Genomic DNA, 23,314 nt, shown 5'->3' with positions numbered 1-23,314 from the left:
CACTCCAGGGGTACTTTTCCTAGCGTCCCCACAATTTTACTAAGAACATTTAAAAAAGCTTATCAAGATACATTACAGGATAAACAAGATGAATTTCAGCAGAGACAGTGAAATCACCTGCTATCCATTTTGCAGTTGATTCTGCAACCCTATTTATGCACATTGATGTTTTTTCATGACAGATATAGGATATTGGACTCTGTAATCTGAAGTCTGCCATATTAGTTATCTTGTAAGACATTCATTGAATAAAAGAGGTGGGAGAAAATTAGGAGATATATTTGTACCTAACCCTGCAATAAAACTTAATTATCTGCCTCCTTAGCACCAATGTCTGGCCCAGCTGGCAGCTTATTTATTTTTTATTTTAAATGTTTATAATGCAATTGTGCTCAGTAGTTATCTTATTAAAAATGAAAGTAATCTAATTTTTTTCTGTCTTTCTAGAAAGGAATGGTTTTAACAGAATATCTTTCAGAAATATTTTCTGCTTGGTCTGTACTTCTGTCTAATCTGCATGTGTGCAGAGCATCACATGAAAAATGTATGTACATATCAGGTACAAAAGCCTCATGCTACCTGTGCCTCAGCTTGGGCTGATGAGAAGTATTGTACATTGAAGTAAGTGCTGAATCTTGCATGCCCCTTTGCCTTTGCTGACTTCAGATGAGTCAGAAGCTAAACTCTGCCAGGTTTAACAAATGTCCACAGAGGATGAACAGACAGAATTATTTATTTCTATTAAGAATACCGGAGAGTATATTTTACAGGAAGCAATTTCATTATCTGTTGAAGTGCTAAGATTCAGCATTTCAATACACAAAAGTCAATGATGCATTAATTTGATCCACCTCATTGGCATCCAGGCACATTTAGAGAAAAATGCCAAAATTGTTAGAGTTGGTTCAAGTCATCAAAGTGATAGGCCTCGAAAGATTTAACTCTGTAATTAATAGATAATATATATTTCATGAATAAGCTATATAGTAAAATATATATCGTGTATAATGCATAGCATATATAATGAATCATATAATACATGATTAATGTATAGGAAGAGGCAATATTTAAAATCATATTGCCAAAAAGAACAAGTTTCAGTAAAATTAGACTGCAAAAACGTTGCAAATTTCATCACTGTATCTATAACAGAGAAAACTAATAAAGAACCACAATTTTACATAATAGGACACTTATTGCTACAGCCCAGGGAAAACTCGGCGAAGAAGATCAAGTGCACCTCATTTGTCTTGCTTCTGCAATTGAATATGCAAACAGCAAGCAGAGAAGCTGAAGTAACTGCTACAAGCACGTCCTTTTCTACTAATAGGTAAGGTTTCCTTTTAGATATTTTGGTATTTATTTTCACTGTTTCAGCTACTTTTCAGAGTTGATCAAGCTCCTTGCAAAAAAATGCGGTGGGGTAATTTTTATGTCAGATTTTTGTATTGATTTTCGGCAGTAGACCCCAATTATTGACTCAGAAAAGATATCCTTATGTCTCATTCATATGGCAAGTGCATATATATGGAATACAAAACCACTTATATGTGAACTGGAAACACAGTCTATCATATGCACCCATTACCAGAAAAGACTGAAGGACAACAGCAAAGTGTAATGTCTTTGCCAAACACATTCATATATTTGTATTCAACAAAACCTGAACACAAGGCAAACTAGGTCTATAGACAGGGATAACTGACAAACTACCTCTTGTTTAAAAGTGTCTTGTAGACTCTTTTATATTCTTCCTATCACTGGTGGTCCTGGCAAATAAAAAAGCTTAACTCAATCTCTGTTTGAATAAACTTCATACCATTTAGCTATCTACTGGTGTCAAACGAAGACAAATTAACACTCCCATACACAAACATACCTGAGGAACAATATCTATAAAGGCTGGCACTGGCTTACAGACACAAGAACACTGACTGGTTAAAACATTCCTTATAATAAATGACTGCACTGAAATATAAGCATCTTAAATGGATTTTATGGAAATATTATGATACAGAATAACTTTTATATTAATTTTATTAAAACAATGAAAGTTAAAATGCCCAAAGAGATGATCATTATCATTCTAAAAGAACAACAAACACTAATTATGAGTTTACCATTTTCTTGCTTAACGTGATTTTTAATTTTACATATACTTTCCTATTTCCTACATGAAGTGATCCCCCTTAGTATCCTGAATCTTGTACCTTAGTATCTTGAATCTAGTACTAACCATTATGAAATCATATTAGACATTTCAGTGCCTGTGTCTCTAGGATATATGGTGCTCTGCATGAGAAAAATCACTTAGAATAATTTTACTTAGCTATTAAACAATTATACTCATGTTCTCTCACAGCTAAAAGGAGGTTTATCATTTCTACTGCTAAACTTAAAATAGCTACTATTTATTTTCACTGTCTGAGAACCTGAACATGACTGGTACAACAAAGATTCTAATTAGAGTAATCTTTTCTGTAACCTGATTGTCTACTGTTTTCCATCTCAAACAAGATTTGAATTTGAAGAACATACACTATGCTGGCTCTTTGTAACCTGTAACAATTTTCTACCTTAATAGTCACAGTGCAGCATTTGAAAATTGGCAATTATTCATTTTGCCATGAGCTGGTAACTGAAGGACTGAAATTCTCATTTGTGAAGAATAGCATAGCAAATCATGTATCTGCAAAGTCAGGCACTCTTTGTGAAAGTATATCCTCTTGCTTACACCTAACAAAGCTGAGGATCAATATGGCAATTCTTCTCTTCACAACAAATGTTATGTTAACTATAATCAGTTTCATCACTAGAAATAAAATGTTTTATAAAAAGAAAATCTAACCATGTTAGTAAAAGTTTCACTCCGCAGAATCAGACAGAAAAACACAATTCATCTTCCTATAGACTTCTAACAAGTTGTGACATAACACACTTATCTACAAATGTTACTTGTTAAAAATTTTGTGTTGAAACTAAAATAAGCTAAGTCTATCCAAAAGAATACACGTATATGGATTATTCACAGAAGAGCCATAAAAAGTAGAATTCTTATTTCCTGTCCTTCACTATAAAATGGAGGTCTTCAGGCTATCATTCAGGTTTTCCAGTGATCTTTGGGGAAAGAGAGGCACCTCCACAAGATAATTCATCACGTCCTCACATAAACATCCAAGACAGGTGTGAGGAATTTTCTCTGGAAGTTCTTCTCTGTCTTAGTCTCCTTCCAAAATCTATACAGGCATAATACATAACTTTGGGTAATACCTAATTTCTTGACAGCTGAGCTCAAAAAAGATTAATTCATCTTCTTGTGCCTTTAGCTGGAAAACCTAGTTTGTGGTAAGCTTTTGATAGTGTTGTGGTTTCTTTTTTTTTTTTTTTTTCTTTCTGTGAATACTGACTATTTTGTCTTGGAGTTTTGTGCATCTTATAGGCATCTGATAAGAATTCTTACTGTATTACACCCATGATGCTGTCAGAGACATGTTTGTTAGTCTGCTTCATCTAAAAAGCTGACAGGGAGCACAGATTTCCTGTTGCTTCTGTAATAGCCTTAGATCTCTGATGTGGAATGAGGAAGGTTGCTATCAGGTTATTAGGCTACCAATACAAGTGTGGGCAAGAATTACAGTAGAAGAGATATGGGTCAAGGAAGAGTTATTATAGCATAGTTTCTGATGATTAAATAATGCTTGGAAGGAAGCCAGTTCTTGGTTATGTGTGGGTTTATTTCCCTCCATAAGAAACCAACAGAAAGATTTCAATTCTTTCAATTCAGATAAAGGTATATGAACCCAGACAACACCAGTTCTGTTTATTTCTATCTCCTGAGTAAACTATTAGCATAAAATAAATATTGATATACATCTAAGTGGCTCAATTCTTTATGGATCGTACTTATAGTCTGTAAATAAAAATAATAAAATAAAATAAAAGAGAGTTTGTTTATAATTGATATGTTTTAGGGAGACATTAAAAAATAAAGTATAACTAATATTCCATACCTGAGTAGTGGTTGCTTTGGATAAGAAGGCTGGTCACTGTTTTGGCATGGCTGAGGTTTTTTTGTGACTTGCTTATAAATATTCCTGGCAGTTACTCCAATCCATAGCATAGTAGATAGTGTAGAATAATGCAGTACTATGCCAACCTAGAAAAAACAGTGGACAGTTAAACAACTCAGTAAATGGCTCAGTAAAACAAGAGTTTTAGAAGAATTTTACTGCATAAGTGTATAAGCAAACAGATTTTTTTAACTGAATTTGTAAGTGCATCTAACAGTTGCGCTTACAAATAGTTATTCAATCTATCGTAGGTAATGTCTGTAATGCCAGATGGCATGTTAGGAAACAAAGACTGTAAAGACATTTGTTTTCTAAGAACCTGATTAATGACAACATTTTACACCTGTTTGTGTTGCAAGCTTTGTTAGCTTACCATGACAATGAGATTTAAAAATTAATGTGAGACCTCTATTTTTTCTTGCTATTATTTCCTTTAATTTTTCAGGAATGTCTTGCTGTAGTTCCCTCTCTCCTACATACAGCCAAGATTGACTTCTATCAATGGAATCAGTGCTATTTGCCCAAACCCAGATTATTTTCAGACATATTTAAAGAAACTTATAAACTTGGCCATACAATTTTTAAAATTAAATTACAGCTCTTGACATCCTCCCTTAGAGAGACATACAATATCTAATAGCGTTACTATCACCAAGAAACTGTTGTGTTTATCACTGAGAGTAAAATAAAGTACAAACACCTTTAAAATACTAACATCTTTGTTATGTTAATAATTGTTATTCATTACTGTGGAAGCAGTAATTGGACTTTTATCCAATCTCCAATGTTTTATTACATCAGCTAAGTCTCCATCTGATTATATAAAATGAGGTTACCTTTGAAGCAATAACCTGACATTTTGCAGTGACAAGTAAAATATTGCTATAATTGGAAAGAACATAAATGTTTAAGGAATACAGAGAATTGCTGAATAAAGCTAACACAAATCTAATGACTTATTTGAACCAGTGTTCATTTTTGCTCCACTTAAAACAAAATAATTGATGAGTAAAGAAAAGAATTCCATGCATTTTGTTTATATTTAGTAATATAGCTCAAAACTTGAAGATAGCAGCAAATATCCTCAACTGAAAACCCTTTATAATTTTCTATGGGATTTGTCTGTCACATTAGACAAGGGAGTATAAAGCCTTCATTGCTGTTGTTGCTTGAGGTAAAAGAAGCAGAAATAAGAGAATGAGACAACTTTATATCATCAGCTGGCAGCCGTTGCCAGCTCAGGGACTAGTGCTGTCTGGACTTAGTTCATATGCAGCTTGCAGCATTTCTGTAGGGACACAGTGAATCGGGCCATGAGCAAGGAGGGGAGCGAAGGAGTAAGGCAGGAGGCAGAGAGGAGAAATGGGGAAGAAGGAGGAGGTATAAAATCATGAGGTAAAACAGGAAAAATTCTAGAGATTTGATTCCTAACCTCTTTCTCATTTCAGCATAGCATGCCTGCTATATATTCTGTATTCCACACAAGTATGATGTAAGAATATGAACAACAGAATGAACTCCATGTGAAAAGGCACCTATATGTGAAATGTTGAGCAACATATATGGTCATATAGACAGAAGTAATAAGCCACTTAAGTGAACGAGAGACCTGAAAATACTACAATAAAACCATTTTATTGAACTTTCAAGGAGTCAACTGAACTGACCGAAAACATCATTGCAATGCCACACCTCAGTCTCACTGTTGTTCTTCACAGTGTGCTCACATTTCTGATATATGAATAAACTGAACAAACATGGACAGGAGACAGAAATGTTATCATCCTCTGCTGATGTTATCAACTCTTTAATATGCATCCTTCTCTCAAAAAAAACCCCCAACCATTTGCATTTCTTGCTTGAAGGAAAAGAGGATGTATCCTGATGATGCAGGAACTCCTTATGACTGACAGATTCAAGATGACACAACCACTGTGTGGAATTTGGAAGAATGCACTGAGCCATTACACTAAATTCCAAAGGAAAGGGTGCCCTTTTCTCATTGTGGTTTTGGGAAGATGGATAGGGTTAAAAATTAGAGGTGACTACGAATTACTGGGTAAAATGCAGCTGCTGCTCCCTGGGTGGAACGTGGTCAGTGACCCACAAAGGTTCCCTATACAACAATAAGCACCTGCTACAGTGAATGGAACATAGGGAGAAGGAGAGTGAAGACATCGTGGCTTCCCCTCCATAGAACTCCCTGCAGGGAGGGAACATGGTGGTACCTTGTAGTTCAAAGACCACAAGTACCTGTCAACCGAGGGAGACAGATACCAAGATACAACACATTATGTGAACCAAAGTGAGAGAATTTTACGTCAATCAGAAATAGAAGTATTTATGATGAAAGTCACTCGAGCTCCACCTAAACCTAACGAGATAGTATAAAAGTAAGTTGCGAATAGGGGGAAAATTGAGGAAGACTCCACCAAAGCTGCTGGGATCAGCTGACGGGCTGAATCTGTCTTTCCCTCCATAGGGACGCCTATTGGGTAAGAAACATATTCTATGCATGCTAAATGCTGTTATTAGGATTAAAGCTCGTGCTTGCTTTATATTAGTAGATTGCTTTAAACACATTTTTTGCAGTCAGACATAATCACCAATGACCCACGAAACTTATTAACCTGTCACAATTTGTACTAATAAAAAGTGTTATTCTATAAACTGTTAGAGTGAGTCCTTTGTAGGTGCCAGTAGTTTCTGGCAGCAGATGACACATTGGGAAGATTCACTGAGGGGTCTCCCTACTGTTGGCTTAGCCCCCCTGAGAAGGGTAGTCAAATCACCTTCCAATCTTACGAATCCATTCAATGAACGGTCCTGGTTACAGATGCTGGCAGACTGGTCAGACATAAGGGTTTTCACTTCCCTGGGGCACTGACAGATAAGTAAATTACTAAGGGTCGAGAAAATCTCTCCCACACTAAGGGGACATGTGACATTGGTGATAATTTTGTTTCTCAATTCTTATCATAAAATACGTTTTTGGACTAGAATTTTTGCTCTTATTCATCCACTAGCAATAATTAGTAAAGAAATGCTTGTCTCACCTCATATTGAAAATTCACTGTTTCAAAGTAGTGGGTTTTGCTCTCTGCCTCTTTCTTCCCCACGTCTCTACACTGACATCAGTCATGTCACAGAGATGCATTTTTCTCACTGTTGCGCTTAGGGACTGTGACTGCAAGCTCTTTTGTCCTATTCAGTGGGACCACCTCTTTCTAGCTCTCTTAAGCTAGGAAGACATCTGAACTCTATGATAGAAAGACGGCATGGAAGGGAAGGACAAGGCTCAACAGAAATGGGAACATGACAAATGTGGCTTTGTTCAATAAACTCTTAACTCTGTTAGCAAATGTAAACCTTCATGAAAGGTCCAGTTAAAATTCACCTGTGTGTATCTTGTGACTGGATTTGTGCCTCAGTAAAGTTTAAGAGGCCAATAAATATATACAAATTAAATACCCAAGTGGCGACTTAAAACTACTTCTGCTATTAGTAGAACTTCTGTATTTCACATAAAATTGCGTGGAAAAGGTTGAGTTTTCCACACAGAACAAAGGATAATGACTGGAAATGTTGAAGTGATGACCCTTATTTGTAAGAAGATTTTCTACTGACAGTCCAAATGGTACAGAAAAAACTGTCAGGACAGTTTAGAAGACAGCATCGCACTTAAAGATCTTTAATGACCACAGTTATAAGATGAAAATTTTCTTGTTTGCTTGGATTCATTTTTTTCCATATCCTCTGTTCTTAGAACCCTTATCTTTGGGAATAAGCACCAGCCTTTTGAATAGAAGATTATGCTTTTCTACAGTAAGAAGATGCTGTCTATTTGTGCTACTTGAAGAAATCTCAGTACCTTAGAGGTAACTTAAGTTCCACATGATGCCGTTACCATGGTAATGACCAGAATACACATTTATGCAAAGCATTTGGGCACAAAAAGCTCCCTTGATCAGCTTGAACTTGCACACAAATTTCTTTGTTTTCCCCAAGTTTTTAATTCAGTTTCTTTTCTTTTTTTTCTCCCATTTGTAGTCATATTTGAGATAAGATTGTACTTCTTTAGCCAGCTTTATTTAAAGAAGGTTACGGATATGCACTGACATTCTGATTAAACTATTAATCCTGCAATGAAAGTGATTCTTTTCAGTGAGATGAAGGGATTCAGGAATTTCTCTGCAGTCTGTAACACCACTGGATGTGAATATTTCATGATCTTTAAACATTTAGCATTAGAAAAAACCCCATGCTCTCTTCACAGGTAGAAAATTGAACGCAAGAAGTTGAACTTTCTGAGTTGAACTTGTAGGCTACTGGTTTGTATGGAATGGGCTTTGACTTTCTTGATGAAGATCTACTGTCTTACAGAAAGGAATTCACAAGCAGCTTCACATTTGGCATTCATCAGGGAGAAGGAAGATCTGAGCCTTGCCAAAATTTACATGGAAGCTTTTATTTTAAAAAACATATAGGAGGTTCTTCGAGATGCATGTGAAGTGACTGTGCCACTCACTGACTGGCCACTAAGATAAAAAATTAGGATTCTGTCTTGCTCCCTAACTTTTCTACCTCCTGACTCTTGTGCCCATAAGCCTATTCTTATGCCTCAACATGCTGAACTGATGATTTCATTCCCTAGCATCCATAACCTCACTGCTTTCATGCTTTCCTGGAAGGTAGGGGCCATGAAACTGAAATCTTTGTGTGGGAGTACAGAACTGATGCCTCCCACACACGGGGAGTGATCCAACTACAGTGTCCTTTCTCTCTCATTCCTTACATAAAAGGAGTAAGTTTCCTTCTGCCATGTGAAAGAAAGCAATATGACATCTTAAATGTGGGAGATAAAAGGGGTTGACTATGTCATCCACTAGCTGGTTCAAGCACTTTTCTGGTAGTGTACTGGCTCTAATTAATCCCATTCAGCTGCTCCTAAGACAACTTTTGATTTGCGTGAAAGACTTTGCCAAAAACTCAAGACATTGGATTCTACACCACCAGCCAACATTCAGTGACACCCAGAACCAGACTGACTGGTAATCTAAACAGTCTGTAGATTCATTCACACAGGAGATGTATGAAGATACAATCAACTCTTCTAGACCAGCACTCTAACATCAGTTTTACTAATAAATCATAGACTGCAGAGCACATATGCAAATGAAACATCTATACAAAGTCTCATGAAATAGATATGTAGGTTTAAAAGGGAATTTTAGATTTTTAGGTTCTACATAAAAATAAGTATCTGACCACCTCTGAAAAGTCTTTTTTTTGTGTGTGTGATTACTTCACCTTCAAGGGGATTTGAAAGTTCTTCCAGCTATCAGAGAAAATGGGTCCATTTCCATAGCATTAATTTCTGATGCTTAAAACTAGCCTGGAACTATTCATTCTGAGGCAGAAGGCAATCCAAATGAAGCTATTTTAGAACCATCCCTTTTTGTTAATTTTAAAGGATAAAAGTTAACTCAGTCTATTATTTCACTTGGGTAAGGATGCAGAGGTGAAATTTGTGTGAAAGTTTTAGGGATAATTACAGTAAGAAAGGTGGTGGTTCACTGGCTTTGATACAACATTTCAGTGATTAGGACAAAAATACTTGCACTTGGAATCTTTCCCTATGCACTCAGGAAACAAAAGGTGGAAACTGCATTGCTGCAGGATAAAGCTGTGTTTTGAGTTTTAGCAAATTGAAAGATGTAGTAGTATGGCAACACTGAAAGTGTTACACCTGCAGTAAAACTAATATGTTAGTGCTGCTTGAAGCAGTAACATTTTCCCAAATATATTTTAAAGCCCAATAACAGGTTATTTTTCGGAACTGGAGGAAAAAAAAAGGGGGGGGGGGAGAAAGAGACAAATCTTAGACTTGAGGGACGCAGAAGCCCAAACAAGCTATATAATATACATTTCATTGGGCTGAATGATTTAAAGAATTGCTGTATTCCATACATAGGAGAGAAGGAGTGTCATCCACCCCAGAAACACTGTGGGGAATGTTCAAATCCATGAGCTTCTCAGGAGACTATTATTATCTCTCCCTGACTCCCTTACTCCTAGCTTTGGTACCTTAAATATTAATTCACAGAGCAATTGTCTCAGGGTTATCACAGGCACTGGGACTCACAGAATTTTGAAAAACTTGCTGTCAGAAAGCAAGAAAGGATCTGTGGTGGGAAATAACGTTCTGGGAGTGAATATCTGTTCAACCTCTGTTATCAGCTACAGGAGTCTTCTCTTAGATGATCTTTGTGGGTCCCTTCCAACTCAGCATATTCTGTAATTCTGTGACTGTTTGAACTATTTCATCCATTAGCCCTATCAGACAGACAATTTTTATCAGGAAACAGAGTCCTGTGTCTTGTGTGATATGTATCTTTCCTGTATTTTAACTACTGATGATATTATCTGTTAATGTAGCATGTTGTCGGGTAAATAATTAACTTTATGAAACTTGTTAGAAGATATACAGGAACAGATCAATTCAGTTTCTGTAAGCGTGCATGTTTCTCAGCAGCTCAGGATCTGGCCCTATACCATAGCAAGAGACAGATGTCACTGATAATGCATTTTATGAAGATACCCCTGCAGTTTATGTATTACTTGTAACAGGCTATTAATAACACATTTATCTCAATCAATTTTTCATTATAGCTGTTAATACCACATTGTTACCATGCAATCTGCAAAGTAAATAACCAGACAATGACTGTAGCAACAGATGGTCATTTGTGATCATGTAATTACATGGCCATGACTGCCCTACAAACTAATCTGCTACCCTCACTTGCAAACTGCAGATAAAGACAATGCTAAGTGATATTTCAATCTGCCAGAATTTACAGATTAACTATGACACAACACACTAGTAGATACTGTGAGATATTTATCTCAAAACAATCTAGTGGACAACTGTGCTATTAAATGAATAGCATGTAACAGACATAAGTAGACTTCACACTTACGACGTTACAGTGCTTACAGATCTAAATGTGATGTCTACTGATGGTCACCCACAGTATACACAAAAGGCTTACAAAGCATCTCACTGAAAACTAGAGTGATAACTCTTACACTAATTATGCAAGTTTTGCAGTGACTCTGCTGTGAGCTGGTGACACTGGCTATTTACATCCACTTCAAAGAACCAGATTAGTGAGAGGCAAAATATCTGGGAGAATATTGGCTAAATAAAGTGCTTTACTACAGTAAATACCAACAGCATTCATGAGACCTGGAGCACTTCTACAAAATCCAAGAGAAGAAATATTTAAGACAAACAAATTGCAACAATCCCTCATGAGGCATTACAGAAGATAACTGGAATGACTCTCTTTACACATTGTACAGACTCAGCCTCTTTATTCAGGGCAGCTGAAGCCAGCCCTCTCTGTGCATCTCACAACACGTGAAACAGTCCAGCAGTGCAAACATATCACAAGTATACTGGTCTGTTTCCTTAGCTCAAGTTTTAATTAAAAGACATATCCATACTATAAACATTAAGCTTCTCAAGTGTATATTTAGAGGTCACCCAGTGAAGCCAGGGCCACCCTCAGGCAAATGGTATATGTATTATAGCAAAGCATTAACTTTAGTCCCACACATCCAATCCAAAACACAAGAAAGACTGAAATATTTTGAATTCATAGTTTTCAACTATCCTATAGAGCAGAGAAATAATAAAATTTTTCAGGTTCCTCCAAGGAACTCTGACCTTCAGAGACATTAATGCATTGATAACACTCTAACAGAAACTCAGGTGATAACCAAACCTGAACACTCCCAGTGTTGGCCTTTAAAAGATGTACTTACAGTGATTTATTTTGAAAAGCTTAAGATACAGGAACAATATACAAAAAGGAGAACTATCAATATTATGGCAAAAATTCAGTTGCAAGTTTCAGTTCTATAAGTAAGAATTACTAAGACAGATACTTACAGCTTGACATATAATTGGATATTTAATGCGATTGATTCCACCAGCAAAAACAGCAAATGTAAGAGCAGTATGGAAGCAAAAGTTGAGAAGCATATGCCAGCCTTTTCTACTTATTCGGATTGTGCTGTTGAAAAAAATCACATTTTAAAATTAAAAAACCAACTTATCCATTATGAAAATTACTATTTGGAAAAATATTTAATTTGATAGAATTAAACTCTCTGATTCTTGAACACCTATGTAGCATTCTACCTATAGAACAGTCTGACTTATACAGCATTGAAATAAATGGTAAATAGGTAAAGTTAATGTTAAAAATTGTAAAAGTCTACTGATTTAAACTTTTCTCCACCAAATCAAGCATTTAAAGTAGAGTACTAAAAGCAAAAGGCTTATTGCATAGCTTCAGATGTGCAGAACTTTAACAAGACATCTCTAAAGTATTAAATGGAAGCTGAAGATCAGAAGACATTGCATTAAGTTCACTTAATTAATATTTAGCAGCTTCTACAGTACAATAAATTCCTACTCTTTTAAATTGCTAATGGTCTTTAGCCAGAAGTATGTAGTTAAAATGGCATTTATATAAATTTTTCACATAAAGGAAAACACAGGCTTTCTAAGACCAAAATTTAAAAGACAAAGAGAATTTCTTTTATCCAGTGGCAGTTACTGGTCTTAGAATCAAACACGGTCTTCAAAGCCAATATGGCCAGTGTAGCCAGACAAGTCTGCTCGACTGGAAGTTGCCAGAAAGCAGCTTTATATTGAATTGTCAAGTTAGAAATCTCAGGAAAAGTGTGCAGAAGGGTACAGCTTGTGAGCAGCTAAGGAAAGGTTGACATAACCTTCATTTTGATTTCTCTGGTGTAAATCACATTGCTACCATTACTATCCAATAGTAATTCAGAACATTTTAATTCATATTTACAGTACGGGTTAAAAAATTGAACTACTCAGAACATGGTTCACCATTTAACAGAAGTGCTTAGAATGGAATTCTTACCTGTGATGGACAATGTAAGTGATAATGGAAGCAAACAGGCACAACAACATAACTGCAGTACAGGCATAAACCACAGGGTGCAGAAACTCCCCTGGGTACTGGGGGAAAGACAGCACTGTCTTAAAATCCTATGGAGAAAGCAAAATGATTTAACATTTTTAGGCATGTGTGAAACTGAGACTTCATTTCAATATGTCCTGTCGTTTCTAGCTGTTCCCTTTCAAGGGTAGGCAAAAAAAAAGATGAACTTTTAATGTAGATACAGTTCATGAATTTACAATAACATCAGTCTGCTCTTTCCTCATCTGCATACACTTTGCTAGACAGAAATTAACCTTTTTGTACCAGCAGACATATCCTAATTAAAAAAAAAAGGTCTGAAAAAATACACAGAATATTACATTTTCCTGGCATTAGCAATGTGTGTTCCTTCCGATAACATGAACTTTATGTGTGTATTTTACTAGGATATTAAGTACAAAATACCAAATTACCATAGAGGTCTCTAAATGGCATATCCGTGGCTGCAGAAGAAGCTCTCAAAATAAAAAAAAGCCATGAGAATACACCCAAAATATAAACTGACTTGTTCTTGTATTCAAGTAAATTCCCAGCTGATACACCTCCTCTGACCCAGTGACCTTCACACTTTGTTGCAAATACTCTACTCCCTATAGCAGTTCAAAAACAGCTGGTACAGCTATAACAACAGCAGAGTGAAGATCCATGCATTCCTTTTGGACATGTTAGTGCCTACTGACACAAAAAATGATAAAACCTATCAATATCTTTGTAAAATAACGTTATCAAATTCCCATTCTAAATCACTAGATCACACAAATAAATAACAGGAGAGCTAAGTCTGGAAGTGTGATGGATGGAAAGCAAAAGGAGCACATTACATAAAACGGGATGCCTTGAGACTACCTGAATTAAAGCAAACATCAGGGGCTCATTGTAATACATTAGGCCACATCTGTTTGTGGCACTACATTTCTGCAAACAAAAACTAAAAATGATACACAAAAACTATCACCTGAGTGCAAAGTGTCATCTACATGCCAATCCCCATGTGCAGTGGCACTAACTCTGCACACAAAAATAAATATACATCCCAGCAGCAGAGAAAGCTAAAATCTGAAAAAGTACTGACTATGACAATCCAGAAAACTCTAACACTGAAAATACAGGCATACGTTGGAAAGATTTGTTTTTTTCTTATTTGTCAGTTTTAGGTTCCCCCAGAAGAAGATTCAATACAATATTTTCCAGAGGTGAAATCTCCCCTTAGGAGACTGGGACTGTAATAGTAATACCTCTTTTTAATTGCATTTGCACACAGAGAGTTGATTTCCAGCACCATTATTTATATATATGAACTTGTCCATGTTAAAGCAACTAATGTTCACGAGCATATGCAGTTATTCAATTGCGGTAAAGGAACTATTCTATTCACCTTCCAAAATGATCCTCACAAGTAACAGATACCTTAGTAGTTATTATTTTTCTTCATTACTAGCTTTAAAGTTCATAAAATTGATTGTACCAGTTCCTCTAGATGCATATGAATGTCAGTTCTAAACAGAGCAGCTTACAACATACATATAAGGATATGAACAAATAATTTATTAACAGGATGACACCTATATGTTATCACATCCCATTTCTCTCCAGGTACTCCCTCAGCTTGCAGTGTACTTCAGTTGAATCTGCTCTGTCATCACCTGTCTCTCATACAAGTCCTCTCTCAGCCCAGCCCAGTTCACCAAGACTCAAAGTGAAAAGTGGAGTCCCTTCTCACAGAGGTACTCAGCTTATGCTGTCTCATCTAGAGATGTCTGTGTTGTTATTCTTCCTCCAACCACAAATGGAATAGAAGAGGAGAAGAACTAGGTCTTTTGATGTATTAGCTTTTTAATGTGACAGACCTGTGCTCTTAAGGCTTTCTCTTGATTTTACTTTTTTTTCAGGATATGCTGAATTCAAAGAACTCAAAATTCTACTGGTTCAGAACGGTCACTGAATGTCCACTCAAGAACCTTTCTTGATCATCTTTTCTCCTATGTTTTTATCTGCATCATCTCCACATTAATTCTTTCACAGAAGGACTTTCTTGAGGTAGACTAGTATTTACCAGAAACATTCAATACAATTTTGGCTCATTTTATTGGAGTGATAACACAAAAATTGGACAACTTAAATAGAAATACTCTGCTGAAAATAATAAAACATCTATTTCTAGCTCATATTCTTACAATTGTATTCCAGTATATCAATAGTATACTTTGTCATAATTTTAGGTACACACTCATTTCTGTGCATTCAGAAAACTGTTACTGTTACTATAGAGTAGTAACAGTTATTTAAAGAACTAAATAGATTAGATATTTCTGAAAAAAACAAGTAAAGTTGTGAAAAAGGAAACCCAGTAAAGCTACACATTTATGTAGCAACAAATGAAAGCCATTTTACTTGAATAGCATCATTCAGCATACTAAAGAACCAGTTTTTAATAGTTTAAATGCAAGGTTCAACTTATCACTATCTTTGAACATCAGTATAAAGGCATATGCCATCTGTCCTACAGGAATACAATCATTTTGCCTGCAGAAGAATGAAAAACAATCAGCATCTTAAAGCTAATTCCACTTTAAAATATGATTTAAAAAATTATCTGAAGTCTAGTCTTTTACAGTAAATAAACGGTAAAACTTTTGAATATGAAAATGCATTAGCAGCAATGTGGAATATCCTTTTTAAGAGTTTTGTACATTGAAAACTGATTTCATTATAGATATATAATAAATTTATCTTGTCTGTTCCTTGATGATAATTAAACCTTATTGATCTGTCAACCTCCCTCAAGTAATCTTCTGGGGAAGACAATGTGCAGAAAACAAGCATTTTTTTAATGCAATACGCAAAGTAGTATAATTGTGTGTTGCATTTTAAAAAGGTGGGTTTGATTTTATTTCCTAGAGGGGATTCATATGATGATGATGATGATACTGAAAAATGGCAGGAATTATCTACAGGAAAATGAATACATACAAGACTTTGACCATTACACATACTGGTGTCTACAACTACAAATTTTGTCTAACAAGAATTTGTCATTCATTCACCCTTATAAGAAGGTGTGAAACTGGCTTCTTTCAGCAGTAAATGCCTTCACAGTATAGAAAGCACAAGAGAAGTTAATGAAGGAAATTGGTGACACAAAAGAATTTTTATCAGCTACTTCATCCAACAATCAGAATTATAAAAACATCAGAGTGCAAATGGAACTGTTTCACTTTAAGTTGATGCTTCATTTCAAAGATCGGCCGAAACAGAGATATCTATTCTGTTCAGTTAAAATTCAACATGTATAAAGAGGTATAGACAGATTACATACTAAAGGCAGCCCTGAGACATCTCACAGTAGATGCTGAGAAAGCTGAGGGAAAGATACAGCAACCCAATACTATGTATCTGGTACTTTCAACTAAATCACAGCTGCTAAAAGAAGTCCAGTTTGTGATGTAAATTTTTGTAATCCCTCTATTTATAGTGGCAAATTAAACATTTATTTTTAATATATTGCTTGTAATATTATGATATTAGAAAGTATAGTCTTACCGGTTTCTGTGTTTTAAGCAGGACACCTAAAACTCTAGGAGTAGTATCCAAGCACCACAACTGATTAGAACAATCAGTTTGGGTCAGATTGAAATTCCTATTTGTATTTAGATTCTGACTACTCAAAAAACCAAACCAAACAAAAACCCCCAAACAAACAAAAACCAAAACAACAACAACAAAAAACCCAACCAAAAATCACACACACCCACACACCACTCGTGAGCCCAAATCTCAACTGGTGTGTCCAGTTTGGGGCACTTCAGTACGAGACATTGATGAATTGGAAGGAGCTCAGTAGAAGCCATCAAGACTAGATGCCTCAAGACCTAGATTCCAGGTCCTTAATTTACTTCTGTCTCCCAAGAGTTGACACATTTTACTGATCTTTATAGTCTGAATCCCTTTACCCTCTGGTTGAAGCTGCACAATGAAGAATGCAAGATCCATTAGGCCAATAACATGGAAAAACAAACAGAAAGGAAGGGCAGGAGCCAGAGGTTTGATTTGTGATAAAATCTTCACATTTTGAAGGACACAAGCCTGGATTTTTGACCCCAGTACCAAACCAGTTTACACATTTTACAGAGCAAATAACACACCTAATTAAGTGCAATTTAATAAAATGTAGATGTAACTCAAGGAGAAAGAAATAAAAACCATACCTTGCTCATAAGAGTAATTCCAAGGATTTGTGCAAAAGTTTGACACATTCAGGAATATTCTTAAAAAAAGCACCCTTTTCTGGGAAGCTGGACTCAATGCTGACTATATGGACTAAGCATTCTCATGAGAATGAGCATTATATGAGCAGTACGTGCCAGCTGAGGACTTAGGTGAGGAGTATGTGCCTACTTTCCAGGCCACTGAATGACAGCACAGCTTAGAAATCTAGCTTTTCACACTGCAGAGGAATCTAATTCCAATAAATTTTTTAGTTGCCACTACTCCAAATGTTAATTTTGCATGCACGAGATAAATTTTCCAGATCATTTCCATAGTCTTTGGTGCTTAAATTCTGCTAAGGTCTATTTGTAGGTGTTTAAACACAAAAAACACAATTTGAAAAGTTCATTCTTATACCTCTCATTATAAGCAGGTTGATTTTTCGAAGTACAGAACCATGTTTCCACAGCCTGCTATGAGAAAACCCTGTGTTCTCTGGGGAAAATGTCAAATATTGTAATTATGTCAACCTTCTAAATGACATCTCTGTAATACTTCCCTGACTCATGAATTAATTTCTCAAAAGGTTTAGACAGGCTGATTAATTTAGAGAAGACTTGAAATGTGGAAGTTTAGAAGACTGTTTTCAGAACTGAACTTCATGAATAGGCTTAAGGAATACTGCAATTGTCTCCAGTCACACTGAAAATACTGAAAAAGTAGCTTTTGTGGTACTGTGATCCTACCAAGGCTTGAAAGATTCAGGGAATGCTTGGAAAACAACAGGAGAAAAATCCTGTAACTCTTAACGTGATCCATTCTAATATCTTGCCTCTCTTCAATTTTTCATTCACGGAGTTTTCTAAGTTTTGCCTCCAGAACAGTTTCAAATATACTCTGTCAGCTCAGTCTTTGCAGGCTTAATTATCTCATAAAAGCATCCACTGAATGTATGCTACCTTTGCGAACAACTACACCTTACACTCAAAAACCAATATGAAAAAGGAGTTAAGATTTTATGTTAATTTAACCTATTTTTAGGATTACAATTAAAAGTGATCCATTTTTTGTTAATTGGAAAGTATCATACTTAAAGAATTTTTACTTGTGTTTATTTGGCAGATTTGAGGAAGTTACTATTGACAAAGCAGTCTAAGAGGGAAAAGGAAATGCTGTATACAATTACACTAATATCCATCCCTATTGAAGTTCCATTCTGTTCTAAGAAAAATTAAAGGAAGAACAGAGGACAATGTATGCCAAAATATATTTTGCAAATTTTGAAATGCAATGTTGCTGATGGATAATTTTTTTATCTCCTGAAGAGTTTTTTACTCAGATATACAGGTCTCTAGACTGGTCATAACACAGACACACATTATCCTGAAAAATTAAAATATCAGCATACAGCTCTGTTCACACAAGAGCAAAAATACATAGTATTTATAAAAATAAATACTTTTCATTAGATATACCAAAGCTTCAAAGTATATAAGTTCATAATTTTACTCTAAAATAGAACATCACATTGCAGAGTTCAGGACTCTAGAGGGCTTTGGTCATCTCCAAAAGAAGCCTGAGTGTAACCCTCTGTCTTCCTCCTACAGGTAATGGAAAAAAAGACAAAATAGGGGACTGGTCTAAACACGCCGTATATGAAGAGAACGGCAGGAATATAATTTGGGAGTTAGTTTACAGTAGTTTACTCTCACCCCTAGGACATACTACTCAAAAGCTGCTCAGAAAAAGATAATGCTGTATTATGTCTGACTATTATTTTACTTCTATTTGCTAGCCCAACCCAGAGCAAAGTGAAAGCGTGAGGCCACGTGACGGAAGAAGCCTCTACCTCCTTTTCAACCCAACCTCCAAACTATACTCTTTCTCTCACTGACATCACTTGAACAACTGTCACAGAGAGAAATCAAATGGCTCTACATGAATCCTCTCACTTGAAGTATGCTCATGCTTATTAATTATCAATCATAGTTGATAAATCCTTGATTGCTGCCTTTCTAAAAAAGGACTCTACAAAACCTTAATTTTAACCCCTTTATGGTAGATAGGCATAAACAGCTTTTGTAAAAGCAGTTTAGGAAGATTAGCAGTTTTGTCATTTAAAAAATGACAAATCAGAATATGTGCTGTATTAGCTATAAAATGGACAGTTGGATTAACTGAGGTTTCCGTTTCATCTTACTCCACTGCAGGATATTCTGATGGTAATGTAAAGCCTTATTGCTGCTTTTCAATTAACAGACACTACTTCAGTTTTCCTCTATTACCCCAAACCATAATAATCAATTATGAATTTTTATTGTTTAATAGATTGGAGAATTATAGATTAATAACATTTATCATGATATTGTAGCTAATTTCACTGGCTACATACCAGATGCTAGCTATTTTGAATTTTGCTACGGTTTGTTAGTATTTTAAAAATATATTAGGCACTTAGGTATGAATTAAGAAGATACACATGGGAAAGTTATACTGTTCATATTATAATTTAACAGCTATGCACAACGAAATATTTTTAATAATTTTAATAATTTTAATTGAACTGCCCAGAAAAGCCTAGTATCTGTCAAATAAAACAATCCTTGACTTTATGCCACAAGAGTGATTAAGAAATAAAACTTGAATGAAAATGGTTGCACATAATGAAGCCACAAAAGTTTTGCATACACTGTTCAGAAAGACAATTGTTGGAAAATATATTCGTATGTGTGCACATTTTTATATATATATTTTAAAATGACCTAAGTAATCTTTTTTCTTAAAAGTGACTGTGAAACCTGAGCTAAGAAACATAACACATTGTTTGCTGCCATAGCAATTGCAAAGCAAGGGCGAGTCTAAGGTTCTACTTCCTTGTCTTGCACAAGTAAAAACAGAAGACGCACATACACAAAAAAAGCAAAGTTGAATTATTATATCAAAACAAACACAAGACCTAAACCTGAATTACACACCAGATACAAAAGCTGCAGTAAAAAGTGCCCCAGTTGCCTTTATGGTTGTAGAAAAAACCCATCTCCTACATCTTATCAGAGATAAATGAGCTTTACAAACTGAAAATTACTTGTAGCCCTTATGTCAGTATTCAACTTTTCAAACCAAAAGGAACTCTTATAGAATTGGATGTTTGCAAACAATAGTTCAACATTTAGTAACTACTCAAAGTTTAAGAATAAGCTGAACTCAAGCAGCTGAAGGAGGAGGAAGCCATTTTGGGTGTGGCACCTGCAAAGTCAACAGGTGCTTTCTTTAATGAATTTAGAAAACCATCCTCCAAGTAAAACTATGTTTAAAATTCTGGGAAACAAGGGGATAGGGGAAAAAAGGGACGTCATACAATCTTTAGAAAATGATGTATGTTTGATGTTGTCAAATCAGAGGAACAGCTCTTAAATTCTGAACAGTTCTAGTGTGTGTGAAAAAGTGTCCGAGTAAGTCTCAGGGAAATCAGTTCTTAAAAAGTGGACGATAATATCTGCATTTAACTCGTGGGTGCCACAGCTTTGTGCTATGATTGGCTGCCATCTGGGCTCCATCTGACAGCAGCAGATTGGTATTCTCTGCACACGTCCTCACAATTCCTGTCGCCTGTGTTTGCTGTCCCTTACACATACACACAATACATTATTTACTCAACTATAAACATTTCTGTAATGTACACAAGGAGCATCTACAGTGCAATCATGCATTAGCATTCAGGATCAATCTATAATTAATAGTACACATCGGTCTAATCTTTTTACAACTGCTTCATAATAAATATTTTTAATGGCGTGAACATTTTCTCATCTATATTTTGTTAGAAACCTTTCAATTTTTTGTCTGCTTTCCTTTATTTCCTCAATAATAAGAGGTTATTATTGCATGCACAGTATTTTTGCCTTCATGAAGGTAACTTTCTGCTAAGCAGGTTAGTTAAATAACTGCAATGGGAACTGTAAGTGTGACTGAGAACAGAGGAAAGCAGGCTGATGTGTTAGCACTGCACAGGAATATTTTTCCTCACGAACAGCAATTTCATAAGTAGGCTATCAGAACTGGTGTAAAAACTAAAATTCCTACAGAATCAACAAGGACAGCACTGTCCTTACTTAAAAGAGCAGAAGATGTTATTCCTCTCCATTTATTAAATGATTCAACATTGCGGTATGCGTGCAACTAATTAGTATGATCAACACAGTGCAGGGCAGGAACAAAAGCAGACCAGCCTCTGAGATGTGCTGATGTAAAAGCACACAGAACTATACATTTTTAAACCCTGTCCTATAATTCATAACCATTACATACTAATCATTCCTTGATGGAACTTTTATTTTTAAGACTGAATCTAATGTCATTTCTGATTAGGCCTGTCTCAGGATATTAAAACTGACCACCGAGGTATTCCCTTACTAGCAGTTAAATAACTTACTTTGTTTAAGACTGTCTTATACTAACCATTATAAAACCCCAGAAGGTTAGCTACTGACAAGTAAGAATGAAACATAAAAAGAACGCATATGTATGGTAAAAAAAGAGAGAAAAATACAGGTATATTTGCTAAGTCATATACTTACCATTAGCACTGCAAAGTTACTGAAGTGCGTACTCTGAATGGTGGTAATATTGCCTGCAGAGCTAATTATGTGGCATCCTTCTCCCCACCAGCCTCCATGTCCATCTAGAAGGTCAAAATCCCAGAAGGCTGCAATGGGGTCTATACCCCGTGCAAAGTGCCTCAATCCTATAGTGAGAGGGCTGGTGAGGTTTCCAAAACTGCACCCATCTGCAAAAGCAACAAACTGAATCAGAGAGATGGACCGGAAAACCCTTTAGTGATGAATGCTGTGTAAAGAGATCAGATACACTAAACTATGGGGAAAAAAGCCATAGATATATAATCTTCATGGTCAAAATCAAAGGTAGTGCTCACATCAGAAAAGTTTGCAATAGTATAAATAAATCTGAACACTTCAGTCTCATAATGTGTCCAAATGATCTAATCATCCCTCACAAAGCAGATCTTTTTTATCGTTTCAGATTCTTCAGTTGTGACCAGTATTACACTATTGCCCATGCAGCTACAGAAATGGCTCAGTTTTGTGGTATGATTAATAGCTGAGACAATTCTGCACTTTCAAAGTCACATTTAAACAGTTAAAAATGTTAACAGAAATGAGAGCACTACTCAGGATCAATTAAAATCAGTGAAATTGCACGGGTGAATAATTAATCAAAATAATTACTCAGTAGCACATACAATACATCTTATTTAGACAAAAGTCTTGAACAACACCTGTTTTACATCCATCGTATCAGAAAGTATACTGCTGAGTATTGATAAATGCAACAGGGCACTACTCTCACCCCAAAAGCCTTATTTTTACCAGAGCCCAGGATATTAACACTGCAATTTTCATTGTAAAGAGTAAAACAAGGCTCCTTCCCATAGCATCCTGTTGTAAGCAGCAAGCATCTCTAACAGCACTGTCAATAAACAGCAATCCAGAAAATGCATTTTAATCATAGCGCAAGTGCATTTCTTTATTTGCAGGACAATCTGAATAAAATCGTGCAGACAGGAACAATTGCAAACATCGTACTAAAGACAGAGACCGTTTCCAGCCTTTCAGCCCACTGTATGCTCTACCCTTCTATCCCCTACATAATCAAGTACACCGTAGCTTTTAGATGAAAGAAAATAATGCATAACAGCTCCTCACCTATTTTAGCAAAAACAGCTGGTGTGGCAACCGTCCTACGTTTCCCATCGTCTGCCAGATTTGATGAGTTTCCTGTGCTAGGAAAGAGTTTTCCATTCCGAAAGACAATAAACTGTAGCTTGCAAGTGGAGTTATCAACAGATTGCCAGGCTGAAGACTGAGAGAAGACAGACTGTGGCAAATGAACTGAAGCTACTGCTACAGCATTCTGTACAATGAGAAAAAAAAAGAAACATTTAAAATGCAAATCACAACAGGGTTGCTTTCA

General features: G+C 35.8%; 1 protein-coding gene across 2 annotated transcripts in view; it reads right to left on the bottom strand.

Annotated features, from left to right (window-relative positions):
• ADGRA1 (adhesion G protein-coupled receptor A1) overlaps positions 1–23,314 on the bottom strand; it is a 274,315-nt gene that overhangs the window by 30,232 nt on the left and 220,769 nt on the right. For both annotated transcript variants that reach the window (XM_027908838.1, XM_027908846.1), the window contains 5 exons: positions 23,047–23,254; positions 21,901–22,109; positions 13,037–13,164; positions 12,031–12,154; positions 4,011–4,156 (listed from right to left, as the gene is read on the bottom strand). In XM_027908838.1, the coding sequence (XP_027764639.1) occupies positions 4,011–4,156; positions 12,031–12,154; positions 13,037–13,164; positions 21,901–22,109; positions 23,047–23,254 (815 nt within the window). The remainder of the gene's footprint in view (positions 1–4,010; positions 4,157–12,030; positions 12,155–13,036; positions 13,165–21,900; positions 22,110–23,046; positions 23,255–23,314) is intronic.

The sequence above is a fragment of the Empidonax traillii genome, unplaced genomic scaffold (genome assembly GCF_003031625.1).
Source record: "Empidonax traillii isolate 1590-97213 ecotype Southwest subspecies unplaced genomic scaffold, ASM303162v1 scaffold27:size3997909, whole genome shotgun sequence".
NCBI lineage: Eukaryota > Metazoa > Chordata > Aves > Passeriformes > Tyrannidae > Empidonax > Empidonax traillii.
Note: the sequence above shows the minus strand (reverse complement) of the source record. Positions and strands in the feature narration are given on the sequence as shown.